The 11,420-nt window shown below is 41.2% G+C and overlaps 1 protein-coding gene and 1 non-coding gene across 4 annotated transcripts in view; both read right to left on the bottom strand.

The window, feature by feature from the left end:
* Positions 1-5,445: 5,445 nt before the first annotated feature.
* Positions 5,446-5,583, bottom strand: LOC114816878. Its single transcript, XR_003764682.1, has one exon. It is a non-coding gene; the product is annotated as a small nucleolar RNA SNORA7 (small nucleolar RNA).
* Positions 5,584-6,683: 1,100 nt separating this feature from the next.
* KIAA0825 (KIAA0825 ortholog) overlaps positions 6,684-11,420 on the bottom strand; it is a 322,760-nt gene continuing 318,023 nt past the window's right edge. For all 3 annotated transcript variants that reach the window (XM_029070144.2, XM_016226930.3, XM_001509052.5), the window contains exon 23: positions 6,684-7,015. In XM_029070144.2, the coding sequence (XP_028925977.1) occupies positions 6,898-7,015 (118 nt within the window). In that variant the 3' untranslated portion in view covers positions 6,684-6,897. The remainder of the gene's footprint in view (positions 7,016-11,420) is intronic.

The following is an 11,420-nucleotide window of genomic DNA, read 5'->3' as shown; positions in this document are numbered from 1 at the left end:
AAGAATTTCTCTTCTTGAGGTTAATCATTAAAACAGTTTTAGTTTTGGAGCTGGTGAGAGAAATCCTTGGAGACAAGAGAACAGATTTCCTTATTCGTTGAGTGGAACAATAGTGGCTGGGGCATATAGTATTCATGAAGTGAGTTCCTTGTTAAATCTCAAGAGCTTACAGGGATCATGAGAGGAATACTAGTCGCCAGAGCTTCCACTTGGAGTTTCCCTGCAGTAAGAAATATTAATTAAAACTGTCAGGAACTCTTCTCCCTCAAGAAGTCCTGAGAAAGCACTAATAGACCTTTATAATGACTTCCACGGAAATGATTAAAATCGAGTGTTTTATTTTTTATACTCCTTGATCCCAAAACTATCTAAAATCAATCGGGACCCCTCTAGACTCTGAGTTGTCTGTGGGCAGGGAACGTATCTACCAACTCTATTGTACTGTACTCTCCCACATGCTCATTAATGTGCTCTGCCCACAATAAGCGCTCAATAAATACCACTGATTGATTTATCGAGCACTTACTCTGTACATGGCATTTACTAAGCACTTGGGAGGGTGCAATAAAATCGAGTAGGTTAACATGATCCCTAGCTAAAGGAATTTATGGACTAGAGGGGGAGGCGGACATGAAATAGATTACAGATATATATATGCTCATCAGTGTTTGTGGGGATGGGGTGAAAATCAGTGTTTAAGGGTTCCAGACCATTCTTAGGTGATGCAGAAGGGAAGGCAAATAGGGGAAGTGACCCAGAGGGGAAAGCAAATAGGGAAAGTGATGGCTTAGTCAGGGAAGACCTGTTGGGGGAGATGTGATTTGAGTAGGATAATGAAGTTGAGGGAGTGGTGATCCGTCAGATATGAATGGGGAGGGAGATCCAGGCCAGGAGAGGGAGGGCAAGTGGTCGGGGGTGAGAAAGACAAGACTGAGGTACAGGGAGTAGGTTGGAATTAGAGGAGCAAAATGTGCCGGGTTGGGTTGCAGTAGATCGGCAACGTAAGCTGGGAGGGCCATAGACGGTTGAGGCCCAAAAGGTGATGGTAAAGAGTTTCTCTTTGATGTGAAGATGGATGAGTGACCACTGGAAGTTTGTGAGGACAGGGGAGATGTGGAATGAGCAGTTTTTTTAGAAAAACGATCTAAGTAGCGGAGTGAGGTTTGGACTGAAGAGGAGAGAGATAGGTCAGCAGGGAAGATGATGCAGTAGTCACGGCAGTATAGGATAAGAGGTTGGATCAGTGAGGCAGCAGGTTGGAAGGTAAGGAAGAGGGAGATGATAGAGATTTACTAAATGTAGAACTGACGGGATTTGGAACAGACTGAGCGTATACCTTTCCTGGGATTTCAACAGTCCGTTTTCAGAAGTGACATAAAGTCTAGAACTCTAAAAAGGCTTTTATGTTTAGCCTTCTCCCTTGTTTGCAAACTTACATCAGGTCTACGTATATCAGTTGATATCTTTAATGGTGAAATTACCTCTACATAATTACACTGGTAAAATTATGAAATACAGCATGAAGGAGATCTACACAGAAGTTGGGATTTGTAAATGTGTGCTTTTGCAATGAAAAAATAAAATTAATTTTGAGACAATTCCTAGAATAATTTGAATTTTTCATCCAGTGGGGGCAGAAAAGTTTTATGGGGTTAAATTACAGAGCTCAGTATTTCTGTACTATCATTACTTTTGAACAATTACAAATCAATGTGAAAGGAAGCAATTATTTTGAAGTATTACTACTCTATTTGCCTTGCTCAGAGTCGCACCTGGAGAGTTTCCAGTACTCTACCAGTCTTGACTATGGGAGGGAAGAGTCAAGCAGAGGCACATCCATTCCATTCCTAGCTTGGGCAGTGGCTAGCAAGTGGAAGGCCATCTGCTACAAATCAAACCTCACCTGTACTGGGCAGCAGCGTCATGGGGGAGAGTGGAGGGCGGAGACTCAAGTTTACTGTGTGGAAGAAGGCAACGGTAAACCGCTTCCATATTTTTACCAAGAAAACTCTATGGATACACTTCCAACCAGAACGATTGCAGATGGAGGTGGGGCGCTCTGGGAGAGATGTGTCCATGGAGTCGCTTTGGGTCGGGGATGACTTGACAGCACAAGATAAGACAAGACTATTTGAAGAAAGGCATTAAGTAGAAGTAAACACTCTATGACATAGCAGAGGTGAATCATTTAACCATCGCAATAATAACCCTGATAGCACTTATTCTAAATGTAATTTAACTTAGCAAATATAATCTGGAGCCAAAATCTGCTCACTTACAAATTGCAGTTTGCGTCTTCCTTCCCTTCCCCATTACAACTTTTCTCTGAGCAAGCCGCTTAACCTCTACGCTTTAGTTCCTTCATCTGTAAAATGGTAATAATATACCTGCTTTCCTTTTCTTCACAGAGATGTTGAGGAGAAGATAATGTGGAAAGGCTTTAGGATCTAAAGCATTTTATAATGTAAAAACAGCATATCACCGAAGAGAATCAGTAAACAGTCGTGTAGTATTAAATACATCTCCATAGCATTTTGCACAGTGGTGGTCTTCTGCTGAACCCCATTTGGATAAATTAAATCCGTTTTTCCCCACCACTAACACAAGAAGAATCCATTTCCAGGGTCAATTACCCTGGCTGCCAGAGGGCTTTTAGAGATAACCTTTAAGAGTTAAAGCAAATTGCCTAAATGGTGAAACACCACGGAATTTTTTAGTCTGTGGTTTTATCCATTTATTTTGACTTTATGACCTCCCATGTCAGTATTATTTTTAATATAGAAAATGTAATCGCTCTTTAAATTTAGCACATCAGCACTGCTAGATTCATTTGAAGGTTTTATTTCTTGTTTCCTGGTGATTTCTGTCTAATGATTTATAATAAATTTGGTTCTTCCTTCGATATTTGGGTGGATAAAAGTAGGTGGAAAAACCCAGTAACTTGAAGGGTTTCTTCCCATACCAGTGTACTGTTGGCAAAGTTGAAGACTGTTTGTATTGTATGCTTTCAGACAGCAAAATTCCCATTTTAAGAAATCTGTTTTGTTTTATAGTACTATCAATACGATTATGCAGGCCGATGAGTTCTTTTCCACAGGTTGATTTATTTTTCAGGTAATAGCTTCACTGAAGCTGCTTTTTTTCTAATGCAGTTGATTTGCCAAATTTAAAAATGCAAAATTCAGTGCTTATGAAATTAGGCAAAAAAAAACCAAACTCCCTAAGAAAATTATAGGTTTTGAAATAAAATATCATATATTCTATTTAAGAGTTCAGGATATATGGTGTTCAGTTTAATTTCAAATGAATCACATCCTGGGCTTCTATTTGTTTTGATGAACAAAGTGACTGTACTTTCTTAGTGTTTATTTCATTAACTCAGCCAAAAAACTTTTGAAATCCACTGTGTGCAGAATGTTAAAGGCACTTTGCAGTCCTCACAGAGCTGTTGATGTAATAGGAGAGATATTTACAGTGACTCAAACAAGTGGGAAAGGCCATTTTATGCAAAAAAAAAAGATCTTGGAGTGGAGTGATAAGCATTGGTAAGGTCTAGCGGGAGGTAAATGGAGATGGATAATATGGGTACTAGTTAGTGGAGAGTCTGAAAGCCCTCTGATCAAGAGTTTTAATTTGATGAAATGATTGGGAGCTGATGCACGGCTCTGAGATGGGAAGTGACGTGAGCAGAATAATTCTTGGAAAAAATACTTTTGCTGCTGTATGTTACCTGGATTTCCCAGGGATGAAGCAGGAATGCTGACAAAGAAGGAGTCCAGTAATCCCACTAGTCCTTAGACTGTACTCCCCCGATTAGACTGTAAGCCCGTCAATGGGCAGGGACTGTCTCTATCTGTTGCCGATTTGTACATTCCAAGCGCTTAGTACAGTGCTGCACATAGTAAGCGCTCAATAAATACTATTGAATGAATGAATGAATTCAGGCCTGGACTAGAGCTGTGTGGTTTTTTTGTTTGTGTTTAATGGTATTTTTTAAGTGCTTACTATGGGCCAGGCATTGTACTAAACGCTGGAGTAGATACAAGCTAATCAGGTTGGACACAATCCATGTCCCTCATGGGACTCACAGTCTTAATTCCCATTTTACAGATGAGGTAATCGAGGCACAGAGAAGTTAAGCGACTTGCCCAAGGTCACAAAGACAAGTGCCAGGATTCCAGGAGGAGAGAGCATCTAATGTGATGGAAGAAAAACTGAAAGGACATAATGACAGATTGGATATGAGAAGTAAAGAAAAATGAGAGTTGAAGATTCCAAGGTTGGGAAGCCTAGAGGTTAGGAAGGAGGGGGTTCTCTTTGTGGATCTAACTCTGTTCATGATCAAGAATCTGTTCAAAAACTTTGCCTTTTGAAATAGAAAGGAAAGGAGCTAGAGTAGTAAAAGAATATAGTAAGACTTTGGCATCTTGTACCTTATCAACTGTGAAGCTCTTAGAAACCTGCCTTTTGAAAGTCCCCATCCTGGGCACCCTCCATCAATTGATTCCTTGTGGAGATGGAGGCTGCAGTGTTTGAGCTCTCCCCCAGCAAATGTTTGCACAAATTCTTGCCAATATAATCGGCAAACAAATCCAACTCAAGTCAGTGAGCTTCAGCTACAGGTTTTCTTAACACTTAATATGATCAGTAAACAGTCCTCTCCCACTCTGCATAGCTTCCAGGAGCTTCTGGAGAGACTTCACTCCCGTGTATTACTACCTGACTTATGTGTCTTTCATACTTGTCTCACTGGCACTTCCCGTTTCCCCAGGCATGTCAGATAACAAAGCTTTTACTGTATGTGTATATATATAAATACACACATATATATGGATGTCTCTATTGCTGAAAAAGCTGATGGAGAACTGAGAGATTCTTCCACACTGTGCTTACACACAAGCTCTTTTCCAAACTATGGAATTATAAGGATCTACCACGGCAGCTCAAAAATGTCACCATCATCACCATCTTCAGGAAGAAAGGTGAAAGATCAGATTGTGGAAATTATCCAGCTTCTCATTATTCTCCATTACCGGCCAGACCCTAGCAAATGTATTCCTGTATTGGTCACGGAAAAATATCAACAACTGAATGCTCCCAGCAGCACAATGTTGCATCCCATTTCAACAATGATATAATGGGACACGATCTTTGCGGCACATAAGATACAGGAAAAGTACATGGAACACTATGAGGACGACTATATGGTTTCAGTCTCGTCTCGTCTCATGCGGTCGAGTTGTCTCCGACCCATAGCGACGCCACGGACTCATCTCTCCCAGAACGTCCCGCCTCCATCTTGCAATTGTTCTGGTAGTATAGCCATGGTGTTTTCTTGGTAAAAATACAGAGGTGGTTTACCACTGTCTCCTTCTGCGTAGTAAACTCGAGTCTCCACCCTCGACTCTCTCCTGAGCCGCTGCTGCCCAGCACATGTGAGCTTTGACTTGTAGCAGATTGCCTTCCACTTGCTAGCCACTGCCCAAGCTAGGAATGGAATGGCTGTGCCTCTGCTTGACTCTCCCTCCCAAAATCGAGACTGGTAGAGGACTGGAAACTCTCCAGAGGCGACCCTGGGAGGAGTCAAATAGACAATACACAAATTAAAAACAAAAGTCAGCAGGAGTGGTGGTTAGAGGAACAGAATTTCTCCTCAGCTGGGGATGGTGGGGACTAAGGGCACAAAGGGAGGTGAGACTGAACAATTACTAGATATTTTGCTTGGTTGGAGGTGAAGAGGGGCTGAAGAGGCAGAGCAGTGGCTTTTATGCCTGATCCAGCGCACACCGAGGATGCTCGGGGCAGGTGGAGATTTTCTGGGCCAAGGTGGGCACTCAGAGCCTGTACTTTGCTCAGCTGCAGTGGAAGAACAAATGAAGTCCCTCTTGGACTAACGGTGTACATGTTGAGATGGTTGACTGGAGGATGTAATCGGGGATTACGTTAGAGAATATTTCAGAATGCTCCATCTGCAGCAGATAACTGATGTGCTTTCAGCTGCTTAGTACTCACATCCACTCATCGAATCACTAAGTGATAACCCTATATGTGGGAATCTGTTGGTTTTGGATCTCGAAAGCCAGAGTTGTAGATAGCGGAAGCTGGGAATGAAAAGAAATAAAATGCTGTTGGGAAATGAATAATTATGACATTTATTAAGCACTTCTTGCATGCTTATTTTGGGTACATACCAGTTTATAAAATGACACAGTCCCAGCCCCACGTGCGGTTCACCATCTTATGTCCCGTTTCCGGATGAGGAAACTGAGGTCCAGAGAGGTTAAGTGACTTGCCCGACATCACCAGTAGGCCAGTGATGAAACTGGAACTTGATCCTGGGTCACCTGAAGCCCAGTCTTGTGCTCTTTCCACAAGATCATTCTGAATGCTCTGCTGGCAAAGTGAACTAGGCCCTGCTGAATGATCTGCTGTCAAAGCGAACCTGTTTGAATACAGCGAGCCACGGTACTGGAATAAACTGTGAACGTAATAATAGACATGGGGGTTTTCTTTAACATGAATTTCTACGAGGATGCAGTCCCCAAATTATAGGAGAACTGAATGTTCTTGGGATCAGGGGCCATGAAAGCTACAATTTCCACCTCATTTGCTGGAAATTTGAGTTAGCAATCTTCCACCACCCTTTTTTGGGGGTAAGCCAGGAAAAAAGCAAAAGACTTATAAAGAGGGAAAAAATTTTATATTTATGAGAATCTAAACTAACAGAAAATACATTCATTTTTCATTTTTAGGAACGCTGTAAAAAAGAATAACAAATTCATAACCTCGCCATGTTGTTTGTACTTTAATAATTATTCAGTTGGCGGATTCATGTGTCATAGTATAATTCAGTTGTGTTATTGCTTCTGAAAATACAACTTTTAAGTTTTTTTTATGTCATTCCCCAGGTATATCATCTGGGGCCAAAGGACTTGGTGTGGAACAAACTTTCCGTAAATGCTCCATCATTGCTTTCTCCTCCTTTCCTAGGGTTTCATCTTCTTTCATTTCCCACCTGAAAGAAAACACACATTTCAGTATTCCTGTAATTTTCCAAGACCATAGTCAACCTTTGATTACTTAAAATTGTTATTTAGGTTGCTCTTCCAGTTTATTCCAATCTTTGGGCCATTTAGCACCTTCTCTGGAAGGCAGACGGGGGAAATAAAAGTAGACAAAACTCAAACAATTATAATAGAAAGCTGGCTATTCAAACACATTGGAACAGAAAGTATTCAAGAGTTCAGTTAGAACAAAATGGAGTTGATTATCTCGAACAGGCCCACGTGAAGGTTAGTTATCTGATTTTCAGAGCTAGGCTTGCCTTGCTTTAAATAACCGGTGGTTTGACAGCAGACATTTGGATCATCACTGTTGACTGAGCTACATTAACAGTTCTTGTGAAAATTCTGGTCTGAAAGGAGGTTGAGATTATTATCCAAACGAGGTTTTTGGACTGCCCGTGATTATGCTTATCTTAGATATCCTTGTCTTCTGCTATTACTAATGAGTTTACCAGTAAACAAACATTTTAAAAAGTATTTTCTGTCACTGGTAATTACATTTATGGTTTTCAGTAAGGCGGAACCTGTGAGAGGGAAGGGGCCAGCAGAACAGAAACTAAGTCAATGATTTAAATCATTCAATAAATTCAGTCTTTTCATCATTTGTCAAACACATACTCCCTGAAGAGTAACGTTTTAGTAAATCCTTTAGTAATTTAATAATGACATCCATAGGAGGAAGGGCTTCACTCTATTACAGGTAAAGAAATGGAGGCCTAGAATGGCGAAGCCCCTTTTTGAAGAGCTCGGCCTACACGGCCAAATGGAAAATCAAGCAATGAATCTTGCTGACTTTTTTCCACATAGACTGCTCGTGTATACTGATGACAGTGTTACTCATTACCACAAAATGAAGCAGTATGGAGCCAAGGGAGATAATGGCATCCACTCATAGTCAGACCCTTAGGAAATTTTATAATACTTTACCAAAGTAAAGAATTTAAAATATCACTATTTCAGTTCATGCCATATTAAACCAAAATAAAATTGTATGGAAACATTGCCAAGATACGCTTGATTTTCTTTTATAATTTTAGCAGTGTTAAAAAATAACCCCAATAATTCAATTTTCTGGATAAACACCTACAGTTCTCTAGGTAAAATCTGAATGACTTGACTCACAAGTAGAAACTAATATTATAAAGTAAGCTTGCCCATATTGTGCCAAAAAGCACATTTTTTTTTTACTTTCATCATTACTCCGAGTAAACAAGCAAAATATTTTCAAATGAATGTTTTAATCAACATCTCAAACTTATGGAAATATAAAATTCGATCTGTTTCATTAATACATCTGTACAATTAAAGGAATTTAAGAGGCATATTGCACTAATTTTGGAGATGAAGGTACCGAAGCTTGGGGACAATCATGGACATTTCACAGTTGTAATTGCACAGTTTATAAATAATGATATCAGATGAAGTTATTTACCTATCATAACATTGTTACATTTGCTTTGGGTTTGTTTAAAGAAAATCATCATACCAAGTGATAGGGAAAGATGATAAAGATATGGAAGAATATCAGCCTGGAACTCACGTTGCCTTCAAAAGGACACCCTTCCCAAAGGATAATCTGAGACTTTATTCCCAATTAGTCCCGCAACCCTATATTTTGCATCTGTGGATTTTCAGAGTAGCTAACATCCGACAGCTTGCCTGCTATCCTTAACGCTACCGACACGTAGCACATTAGGCCAGAAGAAACATAACTCTCTCTCTCCGTCTCCTTGGTTTACTATCGTCATCTCTGTTGAAGAAAATATTTAATGAATGCCTCCTCGTGCAAGGCACTTTATTAAGTGGTTTGGGAAGTAATCATTAAAAGTAAAATTTCATGATCCCTGCCCTCGAGGAGCTTACAATGTAATAGGGAAGTCAAGCTAACACAAATTGTTAAATACATAAAAAAGCTCTTCTATATCAGTGATAAAAAGTAAATAATTGAGGATGCATATATATTTTTAATTTCTATACATATATAATATGTACTTTATATTAATCTACACAACTATATAATATATAGATTAATATGAAGTAAATAAACAGACACCCACACATCCTAAAGCACCATGACCAGGAAAGAGGAGGTGTCTTTGAAGGAGGACTTTGAATAGGACGAGGGATGGTTGTTTGGCAGATCCGACGGAAGGAGGGAAAGGTGTGACTAGTCGCTTGCCGGTGGGAGAGTGAAAAATAAGGTACATTTTGTAAGTTAGCTTCGGAGAAGCTAAACAGAAAAAAGAGTGGAAGAGTGAGAGAGAGAGATAATGGAGAGGCTGGAAGCCAATTGTTAGGAATTTTTGTTTAATGCCAGGAGAAATGGGGAGCCATCAGATATTTTTTGGAGATAGGGAGCGATATGTTCCAAATGCAGTTTTTAAGTTGATTCCCGCAGCTGAAGAAAGGATCGACTGAAAAGGAGAGAGGATAGAGGCAGAGAGGACATTAAAGAGACTGTATAGTAATCTGACGATGGCTTGAACCGGGGTGGTAAGGGTGGAGGAAGAAGAGGTAGATAAATGGAAGATAAAGAAAGAACCGGCAGGATTTAAAGGCTTACTGAATGTGAGATAACTGGCAGAGAGGAATCCGTGATCACCCTGAGATTGTGTGATTCTGGAGCCATGATAAAAGCAGGCAAGGCTTCAGATCCTGAAGCCCTGTCCCCAAATTAAGCTGTTAATTGGTTGCATTGCTATGGAGCACAGAGCACTTCCCTGGACAATCCCTAAACCCTATGCTGGTTTAAGGTACCTCGGTCTGCCGGATACACTGAGCAGCCTGGACAGGTGTGTTCTAAGGTATAGATACCCCAGGATATTCTGTCTTGAGCTGGACCAATTCCTAATTCAGGAACTCTCGTGGTGGGGCTGGACTAGTTCCAAAGAGCTCCAAGGGGATCCTTCAGGACTGGTTTCTTTCACCAGCCCCAATCCTATAATCCTCATCACCAGTGATATTTATTGAGCTCTTTCTATGAGCAAAACACTGTACTAAGCACTCGGGGAGAATCCAATATAACCGAGTAGGCAGATGCGTTCTCTGCTCACAGTGAGCTTACAGTCTAGAGGGGGAGACGGATCTTTATATACATAAACCTGACGGGCTTCTCCTCTTTGTTATCCCTATGCAAATCCTAGAACGGGGATGTGTGTGACTAGTGAGATGTTGTTTTTGTCCGCCTGTCTCCCCCTATTAGACTGTAAGCCCGTCGTTCGGCAGGGATTGTCTCTATCTGTTGCCGAATTGTACATTCCAAGTGCTTAGTACAGTGCTCTGCACATAGTAAGTGCTCAAAAAATACTAATGAATGAATATTGAGGTCATGTAAATCCTGTTGTCAGTCCCTGCGCTTCTGCTGCCAAAAGATTGCTTTATTTTTTGCCAGGGAGAAGGTTGTGGGGCCCTGTCTGGATCATCACAAATCCCTCCCTAAGAGTCTCCTTAACTGAATCACCAGGGGGTTGCTCTTTCCCCTCCTAAAGCAAAAACTACCTTAAGGGGAAAGGGTCCGGCCCTTCCAGCAGGCTCTCAGCCTGCCTAAATCTGCCACGGGCCTGTTAGATTGCCATCCCCTCCCCGCCTCTCTCCCCAACCCCAGGTGACAGGGACCAGGTCTAATTCCCACTCGTGTATTCTCTCCCACCTTCAGTATAATATTTAGTAAGATCTTAATATAAAAATACTACTTCATGTCCAACATAAGTGTTGGGGATAGGAATAAAATATATCAGGGCTAAATGTTAGAAGCTGGGTAACGATCAGCCTTTGTTGGTACTTATCAAGTGCTTACTATGTGCAGAGCACTGTTCTAAGTGCTGGGGTAGATACAGGGTCATCAGGTTGTCCCACGTGAGGCTCACAGGTAATCCCCATTGGACAGATGAGGTAACTGAGGCCCAGAGAAGTGAAGTGACTTCCCCACAGTCACCCAGCTGAAAGTGGCAGAGCCACTGACCTCTGACCTCTGACTCCCAAGCCCAGGCTCTTTCCAGTAAGAAGGATGGGCTTTCAGACCTTTCAGTCGGATCTGGCCGAAAGCTAGTTCTGCCACAGGCTCGCTGTGTGACCTTAGGCAAGTCACTTTACTTTGTGCCCGTTTCCTCCTCTGTAAATTGGGGATCCTATATTTGTACTATCTCCTATTTAGACTGTAAGGCCCATTTAGGAGAGAGACCGAGTTTGACCTGGTAATCGCCTATCTACTCCAGTGTTTAGTTCAGTAGGGTAGTAGTCTGTAAGTCCAACGTCCAATCAAGTCTTCCACACTTTTGCAATGCAACTGTTTTGTTTTTGGTGGATTTGCTGGTATCTGTTTCTGGAATGGAAGCTGATGTGTTTCCGGTGGCTTTG

This window comes from Ornithorhynchus anatinus, chromosome 1 (assembly GCF_004115215.2).
Source record: "Ornithorhynchus anatinus isolate Pmale09 chromosome 1, mOrnAna1.pri.v4, whole genome shotgun sequence".
NCBI classification, from domain to species: domain Eukaryota; kingdom Metazoa; phylum Chordata; class Mammalia; order Monotremata; family Ornithorhynchidae; genus Ornithorhynchus; species Ornithorhynchus anatinus.
The sequence above is the reverse complement of the archived record's forward strand: the minus strand, read 5'-3'. Positions and strand labels throughout refer to the sequence as shown.